This window comes from Haemorhous mexicanus, chromosome 3 (genome assembly GCF_027477595.1).
Source record: "Haemorhous mexicanus isolate bHaeMex1 chromosome 3, bHaeMex1.pri, whole genome shotgun sequence".
Classification (NCBI taxonomy): Eukaryota; Metazoa; Chordata; class Aves; order Passeriformes; family Fringillidae; genus Haemorhous; species Haemorhous mexicanus.
The window spans coordinates 76,050,851-76,069,194 of record NC_082343.1 but is presented as its reverse complement, the minus strand read 5'-3'; the positions used below and the strand labels follow the sequence as shown (position 1 = coordinate 76,069,194).

General features: G+C 34.4%; 1 protein-coding gene across 5 annotated transcripts in view; it reads right to left on the bottom strand.

Moving 5' to 3' along the window:
• ASCC3 (activating signal cointegrator 1 complex subunit 3) overlaps positions 1-18,344 on the bottom strand; it is a 251,354-nt gene that overhangs the window by 68,794 nt on the left and 164,216 nt on the right. For all 5 annotated transcript variants that reach the window (XM_059842392.1, XM_059842389.1, XM_059842391.1 and 2 more), the window contains 9 exons: positions 18,156-18,242; positions 15,768-15,944; positions 13,571-13,796; positions 9,666-9,820; positions 5,893-5,991; positions 5,265-5,433; positions 3,199-3,419; positions 1,731-1,816; positions 127-293 (listed from right to left, as the gene is read on the bottom strand). In XM_059842392.1, the coding sequence (XP_059698375.1) occupies positions 127-293; positions 1,731-1,816; positions 3,199-3,419; positions 5,265-5,433; positions 5,893-5,991; positions 9,666-9,820; positions 13,571-13,796; positions 15,768-15,944; positions 18,156-18,242 (1,387 nt within the window). The remainder of the gene's footprint in view (positions 1-126; positions 294-1,730; positions 1,817-3,198; positions 3,420-5,264; positions 5,434-5,892; positions 5,992-9,665; positions 9,821-13,570; positions 13,797-15,767; positions 15,945-18,155; positions 18,243-18,344) is intronic.

Below are 18,344 nucleotides of genomic sequence, written 5' to 3'. Positions count from 1 at the left end.
AAGTAAATGGAGAAACAGAGAAAAAGGAAAGGTTCAGATGTCAAGAAGTATATTCACATCGTAAGCACCAGCACGCTTCTACAAATTTAGCAGTGATTCTGATCAAAAGCAGTGAAACATGCTCACCTAGAAGATGGATCTCATCTATGATGAGAATGGCAACTTTTTGAACATAGCTTCTGTTCTGCCAGCTTCTGCTGACACCATCCCACTTCTCTGGGGTAGTAACAATTAGATCTGCTTGGGCAATAGCTCTCATATCAGGAGTCACATCTCCTGTCAATTCTACAACCCTGTAATCAAGAAGGACAGTGGCTTGGCTTTACAAAGCTTTACAACATAATGTTAAAATATTTACACCTTAAATTTTTAAAAGAGGAAAGAAACAAAATAAAGCAAAGTAATTTTCCTTCTTGTCAAATACATTTAATAGGATTTTCAAAATTGTTTTAAGTAAATAAAGCTGCCTCTTTGTTTTCCTAGTAAATACTGTATAAATACCAAATACCATTCCTTAGCAAAACCATACAGAAAGAAGATGAATATGAGTCCCAACCAACAGTTAGTTCTTCAAAATGAAGATAACATAATACTGGTATGATGTAATGTGAACCATAACATCCTGTCACAGACAGGATGAAAGCTTTCATGGAGGCTACCAAGCTGCTGCCTGCTGTTCTGCATAGATCTCTGGTTTGAATAATGAGGCTAAACTGCAGTGTGCATTGCATTTGTTGGTGAAGGTCCACTAAGACTGGTGCAGAGATTAGGGTCAGATTACTTTTTGAAGAAGATTAGCAGATTTTTTCCAATTGTTTGCAGCATTTGCAATGACCGATCATTTTAGATGGATTCATTATAATTGGGTTTAGACATTTCAATGACACATTCTAAATCCAGCTGAACATCAAACAAAAATTCCTAAAAGTGATGTGTATATTCTGTTAAAGATTATAGTCACAAGTAATTGTGAATTCCAAAAAAAGAAATAGTACCATAAAATATTTTATCTCATTTCTGTGATAACAACAGGAATATTATTGATAATTTTGGGGACACAGAGCAGCATCTCTTTCTGTTGTGGTGTGCTTTGAGCTTAACTTAGAAAAAGACTATCTTTGGAGAAGGTGAAGGCCCTAAATAATGCATCCTATGCATACAAATTTTAATTCAGGACACTACAATTTTAGAAAGCATCAACATGACTGATATACCTTATAAATCATAAAGTAATGGCTGAACTCCAACACCTGGGAAGATCAGCAAGAAATTGATGTTACCAAAGAATAAAATTATATTAATTTATATATGAAGGACATAGTGTGACTACTATTATACAGTTCATGCAAGTCCTGTATGCTCCTTGCAGCTGAGCTTTCTAAGGAGAGCTTAGTTTGACTTACATTTTCAATTTCCAAGGATATTGTGGACTGAAATCTGAGCTTTGTATTTTTTATACTGACAAGGAAGGAGAACGAAAATAGCTGGGTATCAAAGTGTATCCCTTTCTTAGCTCTGATTTTGATCTATCACTTGTGACCTATCATTTTTGATCTGAGTTTTGATCTATCAGTGACTATTGACAGAACTTTTTAAGTACTAGAAAATTGAAGGACAGTATAAGACCAAAACCCTTTTTGAGATACTCATAAGTATTTTGAGATTTTACTCATACTAGATGAGCTGCTCTTTTGTTTCTCATTTCTCTGATTAGGTAAGGAGAAACATACTTTTTACCAAGCTTTTCTTCAATCCTAACTTTCCAGTCCTCAATCCTCTCACGGACGAGTGCTTTCAAGGGTGCAATATACACTGCCTGCAAAAGAAAAGGCACAAAACTGTAAGTGAAACAAGACACCTTTATCAAAGTGTACCTACAACACATGGTATTTGTGAGATTTGAACATATTTATAATCCATAAAATAAATAAGGTCTGAGTTCCTAAAATGACCTACAACAGGATTATACTTAAAACAGACAAAATGCCTGAAAATAATGGATTTTTTCCTGAGCAATTAAGAATATTCAGATAAAAAAAAATTTCTTGAAATGGAAGTATTTATAACACCTTTTAAAATACAAAACCCACATATGTAAATAATGGTTTTTGTTGCCATGACTATAAAATCTGCTCGTTAACATGCTGGAACAGAAATAATCTGAATTTCTGGCATGCAATATCTTACCTGATTTCTAGTTATGTCATTAAATTAATAAAACAATGCCAATTAAATAAAAAAATTTATTATCTCAAGCAAAATGTCACAATATTTTTCTCAAAGAAGCCTGCAGTGCAGAGGGGAATATGCTTACACGTACAAAAAAATATTTACTTATAGATTTATGGTTAAAAATTATAAAGCTCTTGAACAATGAAGAAACTGCTACATGAAGAGCTCACATACATTCTTTGAAATATATAGCCAGGCTTCCAGCTTTATTAAAACTTTAAAGATGCATTCCTTTGAGAACTGGCTATTTTTTATGTCTCACAGATACGTTGAAAGTGTTTGAGTGACTTGTTTACCTCATTTGGACTAAGAAATTACATGAAGATATTTAAATTCAAAGATAATTAAGGAATTTATGTACAGAATTTCTGTTAATAGAAAGGTTATCCTTTTTTCTTTAAAATCTCCCAGTCAGATACAAAGATTTTTGAAAGACTATAAAGCTAAAATGTGGTTAACTAAGACAATATGACTAAGTTGAGAAGCAGATATATATCTTAATTTTGAAAACAAAACTCCAAAGGGTGAGCTGTTCAGCTTTTAGGCAATTTAGAACACAGGGGGGAGCTGGAACAGAAAATTGGCTTGGAGTAATTAATTGCAACTTATTTGTTTAAAGAATAGCGAGACTGGGCTAGCTGTAGTTGCATGTAAGGGAACTAATAGCTATAAAGCAGTACCACTGCTAGTAGAAGGAGATTCAAGCAGGAAATGCTGATAAGTAAGGAAGAAAAGGAAATCCAGCATGCCTACAAGTCATTTTTGTAGATTTAACTCTAGCTGTCAACTGATGAAAATAAATAGTTTAAATAAAAGTATAATGTACATAATGCACTACCATTTTGTATCCACACACATATAAACTGGAGAAAGTAAAATTCAGTTCCCTATAGTCTTCTTCTAGACTCTTTTATTACTGAAAAAATGCTCATAACAAAATGATTCTAGTCAACCTATTTTACAAACCTTTGATGTGGGATACTTGTTAAAAACTCTGAAGATGGCTAATTCAGCTGCAACCGTTTTCCCAGAACCTGTAGGAGCTCCAAGAAGAACATTGCAGTCTGTGTGATAGAGGGTATGGAATATCTGTGTCTGAATAGGGTTGAAGTGTGTGAATTTGTACAGGACTTCGTATTCAGGATGTCCCAAGGCTGTGATAGGCAAAGGCTGAAGATCCAGAAGCTCTAAAACCACAAAACAATAGTAAATGGATGACAAGAGATGCCATGACATAGCTTGTTATGAAGATAAATATATTAACCAGTAATTTAGTGAAAAACAGTTTACATTTAAAAACGTTTTGCTTAGTATTGCATATGACAGAGAGTACATATTTGGGTAATTGCTCACTTTGATGAAGAAAAAGGAAAAGTTGTTTTATAGCTCTGAAATAATTCTGCAAATAATTTTTAAAGTACTCTGATAGCTGTGAACCAGCTATTTGCATATTAATCTTTTTCTTATACTTGTTTTCTTTTTATCCACTTGTAGTAAGTTCTAAATTCACTGTGTTAGATCATATGTATGTCCAGCTTCTTATGATAACAGAATGTGGAGTATTTAAAGTTCAAGGGAAAAAATCTTTTTAAGAAAGAAGGATTCTTTGGAGCTTCCAAGTTGATGGAGTAATACAAATCAGATGAGTAGAGCTAAATTTTGCATCTTATCCTTTAAATGTATAATTAAAGACACAATCTTAATAAATAAACAAACAGCTTTTCAATATATGATTCTCAATATATCTTGAGGGCATCTGCTATCCAAAGAATTGGAGATTGTGGAATTTGGAAGATGATCTATATAACCAGATTGGATTTGGAATCCTACCAAATTAAGGAGACTGCAGTGATTCTGCTATGCAGATGCTTGCTTTGAAGTTTGGGTTTGGTTTTTTTTTTTTGTGGCTGGAGGTCTCCTTGTCTTTTCAGGGTGCTTCACATTAAGGTATGATATGGGAGTCATAAAATCTACTGAGGCAATGATGCCTAATATTCTTCACATGCTTTTCACTGATACCTTATGGCTATTTTATCCTTCCCACAGAAACAGTGATTTCTTGGGCTCTGTTGAGGAGCAAGAAGGGGTTTTTGCCTAGCAGAGCCTCTACGTACTTCGTTGTTGAGTGGGAACCAGATGGGAATTGCAATCAATTACCATAAATCCTGGAGTCTCCATAACTGGTGATGTGTAAATATCTTTCTGTTTCTTCTGAATAGTAGTCAGTGATCAGTCAATTAGATAAAAAGGTTACACATGCTTTTCCAGACAGTGTAGGTACAGTAGAACAATAGCTAAACACTTCACAAACACATGTGAATTTATGCACGCCAAAGGACAGCACCGTATGAGAACTGTGCCTCTCTGAAGGCACTCAGCAGACTGCTAGATGAGCCAAATGCAATTACAGAGGAAAGGTTTTACAATGACATCAGGCCCAATGAATGTATAAAGCAATTTATGTATCCAGAAAAAAAGAAGCAAAACACAAACATATGCTTCTGTGCCAAGTGTTAAAAAAGGAGGGGGAGGGGAGGGCCACGACTTGATGAGATGAAATGTATGTTCAGTGCTGCAACAGCTCTTGCTATGATAAACATTTCTCAGCAGAAAGTAGGAAAATGTTTCATATTTTCAAAATTTTCATTGTTTGCTCTTTGCTGAATGCCATTTGTTAGACAGTCTAAGATTATTTTTAGCCAGTCCAGAAGAAAGGTAATGCTTGCAAGCACTAAGCTAAGGCATATTGTAACACAGATTTGCTTAATTTTATATGACAGGTTCAGTTTTCTTATGGTTTATAGAGAATCTGGACTAACTAAAAAGCTGGTGTTATACTCAGATAAAACCAAAATTCCTGCATTTTGTTCAGGAATTGAAAAGCTTAGAAAGCTGGAGAATAAATATCACAAAGTGAAATTCCATACATTTTCTCCAATGAAGCAGAAGTCTTATTGCACTACCATAAAAAAAAAAGAAAAAAACAATATGAGCAATATCAATTAAACCAAAATGATCAAATTTGAGGTTACCTGTGTGGGGTGGATGTCTCTCTGGAAGAATCAAATGTTGAAAATTTATGATACATACAGCCTCTGCTCCTAGCCATCTATCAGACACAGCTCGAATGTAATATTGAGACGGAAGAGGTTCAAAAATTGGGATTGTGAACACCAGCAGCTGAGGTTCTTTAGTAATGACCTAGTGGAAACATGTAGAGAATAATTACTGCACAGAAAAATCAGTAACTTGAAAAGTCATAGTTTGCCTCACTTCCATAAGCATTGGTAAAACAAAACAATAGAGTATGTGTGCAAATATTTACATCTTCATAAAATATTTTACTGCCTGGAATGAATTTTTCTTCCAAAGATAAAAATAAGGCTGGCTCTTCAACTTGTTCTTTAATAGACAAAACCATTACAGTCTTTCTATATCACCTGAAAATAACTGTCCCAGCAAAGAAGGAAGAGGAAAAGGGACATTTGAGCTTAGAAAACCTTGTTGTGGAAGTCCAAGCGGATCAGGTACATCTGAATTTGACAGCTGTATTGCTGATTTGAAAATCTGCTTAGGTCAAAATACTCTTTGACCTGACAAATCCACATCTCACTAACTTTGTTTTTGTCATGCTGTGAGATTCTGGATAAAGTCCATTACCTGTTTCTTTTGAATGATGAAGTACTCTGAATGATAAATGTGATCATTAGTAGGGTCTTCTACCCAAATCCACCAGGGCTCTCCAACACTGCCATGTACCTTTAGGAGTAGAAAAGATAGCTTTGTTTTAGTTCTAATGAGATTCTCTAGGTTTGCTAGAAATAGTGGATGCATTTCTGAATGACACAGGCTCATAAAGGAATACAGAAGCAATGAAATCAGAGGTAACAGAAAAATAACATTTTTCATCAGATGAATCTGCCTAAAGATTATGCTTCAATTAGAGTTTGCTTAAGGTACATATAATATAAATGGACATGATACAAATGCAACAGAAGGAAGTGCCTCAGCTGTTTATAATTTCACTTAATCCCAAGGGTTCCCTCTAGACTCCTAGGAAAGAACATGTTCTCTTCATCCCTCCTTGTACTTTTGCCTTTAGGTTCTGTATAGAAGATTGTCATTTGCAGCTGTCTGCTCATTTTTCAGTCACAAACATTCTCTCAGGAAAAAACTGGACACGGAATTTGTGATATTGCTCTCCTCTCTTATTCCCTCTCCTCTAGAGAGATACAGCAAGTGCATTCAGAAGGCTGTAGCCATAGCCATTGTTACAGGTGAAGCGAGAAGAACATAAATAGAGCCATCACTTGATGATTTCCCTGCCACCTGGCAACATGTCTTCTTAAACCTAGACTTTTTTTTGCTTTATTGTGTACCTTACTTTGCAATGCCAGCAATGCCAGAAATCATAGCTAGGTATGATGCTAAATTAAGATTTTTTTTTTTTGGTTTTTTGTCAGAATAAATAACCTTTGCCAATGTACAGGTATTTTACAGAAATATTTTGGAAAATAAGAAAAATGCATGGTAAAGGAGTATGTAAGACATACTACTAAATGAATGCAGATTTTTGGTGAATCCGATGAGGACTGTTATAAGTTGCAAAACCAGGAGATCAAAAAAAAGTTGGAATTTTTCCTAAACGTAATAGAAAAAAAGTCAAAGTTCATGGCTGCTTCTAATGGCAATTTTAATGCTCCAGGAATTTGGTATTGATTCACACAGTACACATTATTTTCAGCATAATTCATTACTCAGTCTGTGTCAGAAAACAGTCTGTACTCGTTTGTGAAGACAAAACTATGCACAAAGAATGAAACTAAGGTGCTTTTCTTTCTTTTTTTTACCACAGTTGCACAATAGATAAATAGATGGACAGTCATTCATTTTTATTACATTTGAATTTCACTTGCAGCTTCATTGGGAACTGAAGCAGTGAAACTGAAATGACATGCAGGTGACATCTTGCAAAGTCACAGCGAGACTATTGTTTTATCTGGGTTTAGGAGCATTTAAGAGAGATAAGAAGAACTAAAGAAGGAAATGAAGTTCAAAGCTCAGAAATTTTATTATTAACTATAATAGCAACCTAAGTTTGGAAAGTCCCATGAAAAAACTTCACGGGGTAAGCAGGACAATCTGGGAACAGGAAACAACATCTTCTCCAGTAATGATTCTCAAGGACTGGGGCATAAAACTGGCACATACCTGTGCCTGTATTTTGGGCAACCATCACCCTAAAACTACATGTCTGATATATGACTCAGCTAGTTAATCCTACTTGCATTATTCTGCATTTCTGCTGGACTCCTCCTGGATGCATTAAGGCTTAATTGCTCTGTCTGGGTATGTTTATAGTCCTTTGCTTCTAACAACAGAATAAAAACCTGGGATTTGGCTCACATTTGGCTTTTACTGAACTTAAGGGTTCCCTGTACTGAAAACTAAAGATCAAGCTGATGTCATATCTCACAAAAACATCTTTTTCTTCTAATGTCAGGCCCAGTTTGTGAAGAGATCATTACAGAATTAATTATCTGGGTAAAGGAACAATCTTAAAACCATGAAATGTTAGCCAAGCAGGGTATTTCAACTAAGCATGGTACATACAGTTTTCAAAACTGGTTTTATTTGATTACTGCAATTCTTTAGATGGGATTTTTTAGCAACTCACTTTTGTACCAAATACAGGTATACTGGTAAGCTTCTATAGCCATCTTCTGAGAAGCTTGTTAAAATATTGTGATGATAGAGAAGCAGTTTCAGAATGTCTATGCTTGAATTTGAGACAGCTATTAACTTTCAGAAACTATTAAAATTTAACAGCTTTAGGTTATTTACTGTGATAGAAGCTTCATTTACTGAAGAAACAGGTAAATCAACACCTAATTACAGAAATAAAAAATAGGAAAAACAACTTTTCCAAGTTTTTATGATTGCCAATAAACAAATTCACATAAAAACATCTCCATAAGCTTAATTGATACAACAATCATAATGCTTCCAAAGCAATCATGAGAAAAACTGTGTAAAGGGGTCATGACAGAAAATAGACTTGTGACAAACTTTTGCTCTAAATTTAGAAGTTCAGAATCAAAACAACAGTATAATTTTGTGTGGATCCCTTTTCAACCTGTAAAGATACAGAACCTAGTTTTTTTACAAAACTCTAACAATGGATTGAGAAATTACTTTGTATTAAAATAAAGTTTAATATGGGGAACAGTAATTTTTTTGGCTTTAGCAGACTACAAGTAAAGCGGATGAACTGAACAATAAAAACTTCTTTCAATCTTAAAAAGTAATGCTTTCTTTTCCTTCTGAACTATTGCACATAAATAAGGCAAAAAAAAATTCATGTTATAATTAATGTTAGGAATCCATTCAAATATTTCTTCAATAAATCTAGTTGGCAAGCAAAATAAAACTTTCTATATTTTGATTGCTCACACTTTTGATTGCTAATATCCCATTTATAAGGTAACCCAATGAAACTTCCACAAGAAATTAAAACACCTTTCATCAGGGAAAATAAATTCTAAAGTAATTTAAATATTTGTGGAATAAAACTCTCATTAAATAATGATTAAGGTAAAAATTGTAATCTTAGGGATCTTAAAATTATTTTTAATAAAAGAACAGATACTTAATATCCACATTTCAAAATAATTTATCTTAAGCATAAATTTCATAAGTCTAAAAGAAGAAAATTATGTTTGCCCATGGAGGTATCTTTTTTTTCCTGAAGAAAGTTTCAGAAGTAACAGCAACAATACAATGCCCCCATGTGGACATTTATGTTTCATTTAGATTTATTTTAAATCTATTTCTAATGAACAGATGCTGAATCAAAGGATGTGTGTATAGCTAAATGTGAAACTGGTACAACTCCTTTTATATAAATTTGCACTATAAAATACAGATGAATATAATTCCAAACATATCTCAGTTTATTTTTTGTTCAGACAAGTCCCAGCAGAAAAAGGCACTGATATTGTGAATGTATGTATGTGAAGCCAGGAGGAACAGGAGAACCTGGCATACATGAACTGCATTTCAAAGCTTTTCTGTGTTTGACATTTCTTCATTGTTCAGAGAGCCATTCATGTCTCCGTTTCTCTTGCTTCTCCTTTCTGGGCACATAACTAATCTGTGTGAGACTGCTGTAAATATTCAGTATTAAGCATTTGCCAGAACGTGTTACACACAGCCCAATCTTACACGGCTTAACAGAAATGAAAAGATGATCCTTGCCTGCTTTCTTCAACAAAAGTCATAAAAATCATCCCATTCCTACTACCAAATTCGCTTTTTAGCTAAAATAAATGCTTTTTTAAAAATCCCAAAAGCTATGGACAAGCAGTGATCACCTCCTTTACTGAAACTAAACTAATGCTTCCCTTCCTGCCTCCTGCTCCCTCTGTTTTTACCTGGTCATTCCAGGTGAAGTCGGGAGCGATGCTCAGCCGAACTCGGAGCACGGTGCGGGTGATTGGCTGGATCGTTGCTTCCATGATGATGGAGGGTATTTGATGGACACACTGTTTTACCTTTAACCCAATTTTCACATGATGCAGCATATGACCTGCCAAGAAAACATCAGGTGTAACGAATTTGCATTTCCAGGAAAAAGCATACAACTCTGACTTTCAAATAGGCTTTTAGAGAGCAGTATTATTGCTTGCTTGTTTTGCTCCTGGGTACGTAAATGTCTGACTCTCTTGACCTAGCATGTCTGAATATTTTGTAATACTTAACTTGAATTAGCAATTTAGAGCCTTGAAAAATCAGTATTAACCCCCTAGCTGGCTATAACTAAGGGGTTAAAATAACTATTAAGAATTCAAACTGAAAATATTATGTCAAGCTAGGTCCCTCTCCTTCACTTACTTTTAGACCAGGCTCTTATCAAGCCATATAATTCTTTTTCAGAGCACAAATACCAACTTTTTACTTAATTCAACTTCTACAATTTCTGTGTAGTGATTCAAAGCAGATAGAATGCTTTTCATAAAACTGAAAAAAGGTACTTAATAGGTTAAAAATGCACATAAGTAAACATCTCACAGCAGCTCTGATCTGTGAGAACATACCAGTGTGTAACTGAGACAAAGGAAAAATTACATGTGGCAGTATTTTTTTATTTTCTATTGTAATCATGGTAACTAGGGCAATAAGTGATTGTATTTATTTCGAAAAATGTCCTCCTTGTATTTTACAGCTCAAATCTCTCTTCCCTTGCTCTTCATTTTGAATATAAATCAAAGTATGCAGCAGTAATTTCTTTTTTACTGAAATTATTCCACCTTCTGGCTTATTTAGGAAAACTTGGCTTATTTACAACATTTTCACTGAAATTGTAATGTAATTATGTGGAGCATATTTTAGATTTTAATTGTGATGGTCATAAATACTCCCGGTTAAAATCTACCTTACCAATTGCTACTGATATTTTCTGGTATCGTTATGTGGTTCTGTGCATACTTACCCATTAAAAAAAAATTTAAAAATTCAAAAAAGGAGAAGTCCTATTATTTGCATTATGTGCAAAGTGACAAGGTGATACAAACCTTTCCTTGCAATTACAAGACATCTATGAGCATAGCATCTTGAAACCGGTATTTTTTTTATTGATACTGACTTTCCCTTTTCAGTTTTTCTTATTTGACAAATTGGCAGATTTGTCTCACACAGGTGTTTATACTCTGAAGTAATGAATGGTGACCTTGCTTAAGAATCAAACCCCTAACCAAAAGTTTTAATACATATTTATTCAGTTTAATTTATTTGGTAAAACAATTGCACCTCCAACAAGTGGGTTATTAAAACCAAGCCCCTTATGTTGGTACACTTGGATGATACATGCAGCATTTCAGCATACTTGCACAGGGACAAGCTTTTGCAATTAGAGGTAAAACTTCATAAATCATGTTAAATAAAGGCAGATGACAAATACTCAAAGATATGACTCAAAAACCTCATGTAGGCAAGTATACTTTTCATGGCAAAAATCACTTTATCTACATGTGTGAGGTGAACTGTGTTTATACAGGACAGCACTGAGGCCCTTTTACAGTTATGTGCTAGGGGAAAATAAAGCTCCTCTCCCAGCTTCTACAAAACACGATAAAATTCTCTCCTCCCTAAGCTCTCTCTTTTTTCTTTTTAAGAGTCACATTATGAGAAACCATCAATGGCATTTAAAAAATACTAAAACCCTCTGAATAAAAGTTGACTAAGAAAATAGGCATGTCTAAAAAAACGTTTTGCTTACTCTAAAATATTTGTCATCTGCATTCTGAAAAAAAAAAAAAAAAGGACTGTTTATCTCAGCTGCCACAGTGATTTCCTGGCTTTCTGGAAACTCCCTGGTTACACTGCAATAGCTCATAGAGTGGTGTTGATCCATTCATGGTACCCTGGAATCCAGGATCTGTGCACACACACAACAGGCTCTCCACCCACCTAAGGCTTTCATCTCCCCCTAAGCCATGGGCTGAGCTAGCCAGCTAGCTCCTGTCTTTGTTACTCTATCTCCAAGGTCTCCATAACATTTAAAAAGCAAGAAACACTAAGACTGAAACTAGCCCTGTGGGGTAAGGAAACAAGGCAGTACCTGGAAGTTGTGCCTTCCCTCATTTCAACACTGCTTAGAATTTGAAATAAAAATATGGTGACTTCCTTCACACACCTCAGAAAGAGAGGCCAGACAGGAGGAAGTGTGCCAAGCAACTACTTTGCAGAGATTCACAAATCAACTTTCTTGGATAGTTATAACGCTGAAGAACATGAAGTATCATTACATATAGTCAGCAGTGCCCTATTTTTACAGTCAAATCCTCTGTCTCATCTACTTTCAAACTAAGTTAATATAAACCAGAACCAGAAAAATTGCAGGTATATATAGATACGTTTCCATCTTGTCAATACCGGTTCCAATACACTGAAGGAAGTAAAGCTGGCTTTATATTTTTACACAAAATTTCCTGCTTCTCAAGTGAGGGTATGGGGAGAAAAAACAATTAAAAAAACCCAAACCCAGACAAAACAAAAACAAAAACAAAAAACCACCCAAACTAAAAACAGCTCCAAAAAACCAAACAACAACAAAAAAATAAAAAACCCACTAATACAATTAATGGAAAAGAATACTAAGCATTAAAAGACATCACAAATATACAAAAAATTGATTGAGGTGAATTAAAAAGTGCTTTAACACTTTTGAATAAAAAATTATAATGCTAGCACTTCAAATAAAATGCAATGGTTTTAATACATTTAATATTACTAGATTAAAATACATTTAAAGTAAGGATCTAGAGTTTTGTCATAGTCTTTTGGTTTAACCTATTAAATGAAAATATAGCCTCTAATTCTGCAAGCTTTTACATACTTATTTAGGTCTTTCCAGCCTATATTAGGCACATAAAGTTTTCCAAGCTAGCAATGTAGTACTGCTAAAATGAAAGAATAAAAGAAATATTAAGTTGGACATGACAGCTTCTAAAGAGTGAGTATGAATGGTATTTTTTATCTAAAATTAGATTTTTCAAAAAATGGCAGTTTTTTATCAACAGGTTGGTAATAGGAGGTGCAAATGAAATCCAAATAAAAAAAATACACTAAGGAAAAAGAAATGCAGTAAAAGTGATTTTTTTTTTTTTTTTTTTACTTCAACCAGCTGGTGGGCAGTTTATGCACAACAGTTTATACAGACTTACTGGAAATTGTCATTATGTCTATCAGTAGGCTTGTGGATTTTCTCATTATTGGACTGTCAAATCCTTTAAAAAATTCCATTAAGGTTTTGTTGCAGTGACACCAGCGACAATGAATTCTCCATGTTCAATGAAAATTAATGCAGTCTTTCAGAAGAAGGCCATTTACTGGTAGCATACCTGGATGCAATAATCTGGTTTTATTCTTTTCCATGTTAATGGTTAAAGAAATAAGGCCACATTGTGCCAACTAGCAAAAGTAAACAGATGCCTTTTATATTAGTGTGCTATGTATGGTGGGCAGAAAGGGAAGCACACAGGTCAACATAAATATGTATATATACACATATCTACCTAAATACTTATCAATAGACATCTCCTTTCCATCTGTGTTCTGTGCCTACCAGGATATGGGCTGGCCATATCCTCAGAGCTGTGCCATTTTACAAGCTGTGGAGACCAGAAAAAAACCTTCTTTATTGGACAAACCATATTAATGTGTGGTATGTGGTTACATGTCTTCTAGACCAGAGAGGGAATATTGATGCTCAGATTTAGTTCTTACTTGCCCATTGTTTTCTAATAGTTTAAGCAGATCAGCCTTGCTGGTTTCTCACCTATTTCATCTTTTCTCATGTCCTTCATCTTGTCTATGGTGAGATTCTTCTCTTCCAGCTTGGAGAGGACGGATGGTGGTAGCACTGAGAACTGCCTCAGGGGGCTCACCCAGCCCCAGAGCCGCTTGTCAATGACTTTGCTGAGGTTCAGTAGCCGATAAGTCATGGCAGGCCAACGCTTCCTCAGGGCAATCTCAAAAAGAGCTCGAACAATACGAGCTGCATTCTGGAAAGTGAAAAGGAAAAAAAAAAAGAAAAGCAAAACTGTTGTAATTCTCTTAATATTCTTTGTAAAATGAAAAGGATCCCATAGACTCATCTCTGACAAACTGTAACAATAGATTTTTCTTTTCGAACTGATTTCAAACATTTTTGAAAACTATTTTTTCCATCACTGTCTAGTGGCAGAACTACCTCATTGCTGCATTCTGAAATTCTGAAAAGAAACATGTGCAACCAATTAAAATTGCAGCGTCAGGTCTGTCATAGAGCTTTGATCACAGTTATGCTAACATTATGGAGTTCTAAATTTTTTGTGTATCAATCACTTCTGAAGCAAATTCACTTAATGTAACCCCCCCCTTAACAGACACCTGCAAATTCACTATATATGGAAATTCAAGTTATGTTAGTTTCTAGTTTATGCTTCTATAATAGCATCCCATCTCACACTGAATTTCACAACATTTGCACAGAAGCTTAACAGTAGTGAATGTTTAAAAATATTACTATGTTCTAAGAATAGTGTATAACCAAACTGTACAAATATGCTTTGGACTTGGAAAAATAATTATTAACATGTTTGAATGAGGTCAGTCTTATCCTGAAAACCTAAGTTACGATACTCCTTTCATAAACTTTTCAAGCTGCATTATGAAGCTATCCTTTTTTTTTTTTTCCCTACCTATGTCTGGATTAGGAATTATGTTCTTGATTCATTGAATAGAATATAATCATTCCCTACTGGCTCTGCTATACCAACAGGAATAAAAAATAGAAAATTATTTGGTTGTGATAGGAAACATATGTTACTAAAGAAGCACATTCCTCTTACTTAGAAAGGATGAAAAATTTTCTTAATACTCACTATCCAAATGAAAAAAAAATCACATTTTGTAGCACTGGTTCCACAAGTACAGTTTATGAAGATCTAAGAAGAGGACCATGTTGCCTCACTAAACATGCTAAAAATGAGACAGATAAATAAAAGCAATTGCCTTGAAAGCAAAGATTAAAAGAATCCTACTGAAAATGATTTTGCAGTGCAAGGGCTACAATTTTTATGATGTGTACAATCAATTCAGCGTTTTCTCATTTATACTCATATGTGCTACAAAATACAAACATTTCTGAAAAAGATTATGCTACTATGAAAATGTTGCTAAAGGCTATGTATAATTTTGAATATTTAAATCTCATCTTTAGCACCAACTAAATGCAACTTTTAGATTAACTCTTTCCAAAGCAATTTTGTAAGGATGAGACAAAAATAATTCCATGCAACATCTCTATTAAATATAAAAGAGAAGAGTGAGATGGGCTAAGAGGTACCATTTTTTGGGGTCACAGTTGTCTAAACAGATCTCTGTGTCATGTCCCCCTCTGTACCTGCCCGTGTGTGGTAACTAAACATGCTGTGTTACAATCAACCCTTTAGGTGTCAAACAAAGCCATCAAACCATTACATAGACTGGTATGTCAATCTGCACATTTTTTGCTAGATGACATCTAGCAACAGAATTACAATAGCACATCTTTCGTGAGTAAACCAAGGTATGCAAATCAAACATAAAATATGTTTTGCAGAATGAAGTATAAAAACACACAGAGCATAAAAATAGATGACAACAGTGTTTTACATTTAGAAGAAAACCCTGAAATTTAGAGCATGTAATTTCTGTGCAATCACAGTTAGAGGAACTAAATAATAAGACTACAAGGGTACTACAAACAAAAAAGGGCATTCATAATTAACAAAAACTGCCATAGTCTCCCGAGGTAGCTTTGTGCAAAACTTTTCTACTCAAGTGTTACAGCTCACATGCATGCACAAACACGAGGCTCTGATTTTCAAAGAAACTTGCACAAAAATGTACAAAAAAGATGCAGATCGGGGCCTACTTGTATAATTGTAAAAATATGGGAGAATTAAAACAGCAGAAGTCAGCAACAAGTACATAGAAAATACTATTTTTACCTGTGCAACATATGCAGAATCCGAAATAAGGGAGAAGCTGTCCATCTCCCCTCTGCTAATGTATGTTTGAAGGAGGATATTAATTTTTCCATAATTGTTTTCCACACCTCCTGGAGCAGGAAGTTCACAGAAATCATTTAGTAAGGTATCTAGCTCTTCTATTTCTTCTTCTCTTACCTACAACACAATTATACATTATGAAGAGGCTGAAGCAATTCGATAAAAATTTTTACACTGAAATCAAATTTTCCTTATAACATAGTTATATTACTTTTAAATGGAGTCTCTAGTTTTAAGGAGAAAAAAAAGAAGAAAAAAAGCAGTAAACCCACATCTTCCACAATGTAGCTAATAGACCATAATTGAAACTATCTTAATAGGGACACAATTACATTTTGTTATTCATCACCATCTATTAAGGTTGCCATTGACATAAAAAATTTTATATGCCACAAAAATTGAATCTTGTGACCTTGCCATCCTTCATCTGATGAGATTTTATTTTTTATTTGACCAGAGTAAAACTTCTGTCCATCTGGATTAGGGCAATCTTGAATTAACATTAAATGTACTCATTATAGTTACACAGTTTGCATGTGATATAATACATTTTTAAACTCAAAACTGTGAAGTACTATGATTCATCATATTAAAATTTCCACTGTTAATAAGATTAAGTCTTAATATGAGTAAAGAAATATTAATATCTATGGTTTGAATAATGCATAGCATTTCACATTCTAACTGATGACCCTTACATGACAAAACTAGCATAAATCTACATATTCTTTGACTTACTGATAGTCTGTTAGTGTAAAACTTATTTGAAGAGGGTAAATGTTTGGTCCCTGCAGGGAACCATCTGAAAGTAATTTTCATTTGGACCTGACTACCTGACATACAAAAGACCCTAAGACAATTGGGTTAAAATCCCCAACTTTCTAGTGACTAGTCCCACAGGAAAGAAAGACATGAAGTACAGAACCACCATAAATGACTCCAGTTTCAGGGGAATACTATGCTCTGCTTACAGCAGCATTTTTGATAATTTTTTCTGCCCTTGCACAGCACAAGCACAGGTCTTATCCAGATCTGTATTTCAGCTACTGGTGAGTTGCATATCTCAAAATTCAGAATTTTTAAAGGCATTACAGAAACGTGATTAATTTATCAAAGTCACAATTTCTATCACACAGAGGGGCAAATCCTGAGCTATTCTTGTGGAAACCATTTATTCATTTCAACATTCAGAGCTGCACAGCAAATGAATCACAAAAATCTGGAAATGACAGTGCATGATGCCATACCATATAAATCTGAGAAAGTAAACTAGAAAACCTGTGCTTCAGTCAAGAAGCATCACTACTAACTTTATTAAAAATATAGGAACATATCACATGATATTTTCCATATGCTTTCCTTTTAAATATTAAATTACGCTAAATTTAGACCTAGTCAAGCATTATCACTGTCATAAAAAAACCCTTCTAGCTTGAAAAATGTTCCATGTATGACTGTGAAACCTCACTGCTTATTATCTTCTATAATAGAAGAGATTACAGCAAAATAGAATTTCTCCATTAGATAAAGAGACGGTAATACCCAGACAATGTGTGCAAATATGTAAATATGTAGATGGTGAGGGATTCACGCTGTCAGCTCGCAGAGCCAGGTGAATGAGAGCCAGCTCTGATCTGCAAGTTGTATAATTGTGGTAAAATGGCAATGAGCCCAAGCTAACAAACCCTGTGGAGTCTGGCTCATACCTCTGTGAGATGGAAGCATGGGCAAACAAGCTCATGCCAGCTTGGAATGTATTGCCTTGTGTCCTACCCACATGGGAGGCAAAAAGGGAGGTTGGAATTGAACTGAGTACTATAAAACAATAATCTTCTAGCCTGTGTAAAATCTCTTATGATAACTTTCTAGATTTCAGATTTGAATTGATGAGAATTTATCGTTCTGCCAATCTAATAATTTTCCCTGTAGAAAATAAATCAGAGTTCACTTCAGTGAGTCCTGCCTCATTCCTGATAAAGCAAACTGTTCAGGGAGACATCCAATAGTGCCTTAAACTTCAAACAGAGAAACTATCTCATCCTTCGGCACACTATTCAAATGGACACTTAGCTTCACCTGTTAATAATTGAAGAGATAAAAAGTTCTTAAAAGCATTTTAAAGAATTACTCAAAGTTCCATAACTAGCTATTAAATGTGCTCTACAGTTCAAGCTGAGCTACGTACAAATTTGAGCGAGAGCATATTATGTTTACTCAGAAAACATTTTATAATGGTGCTTAGCATTTAACAAAACTTGTGTCTGTAGACAGTATTTATGGGGTAAGTACTACAGAAGTGTCTAGCTTCAAGAAATTCTTTAACTTTACCTTTATCTGTTCAAACTCTTCAGCTTTTGATACTATAGCAAGAATATCGCCTTCGGTTTTATGAGCATCAAACAACTCATTGAAAGTCTATTAAAAATAAAAAGAATTGATTTGTCACTGGAAATAAAAACACACATACAGCAGGAAACAAAGAAACCTTAGACAAAGTTTAAAAGGCATATAAGGCTA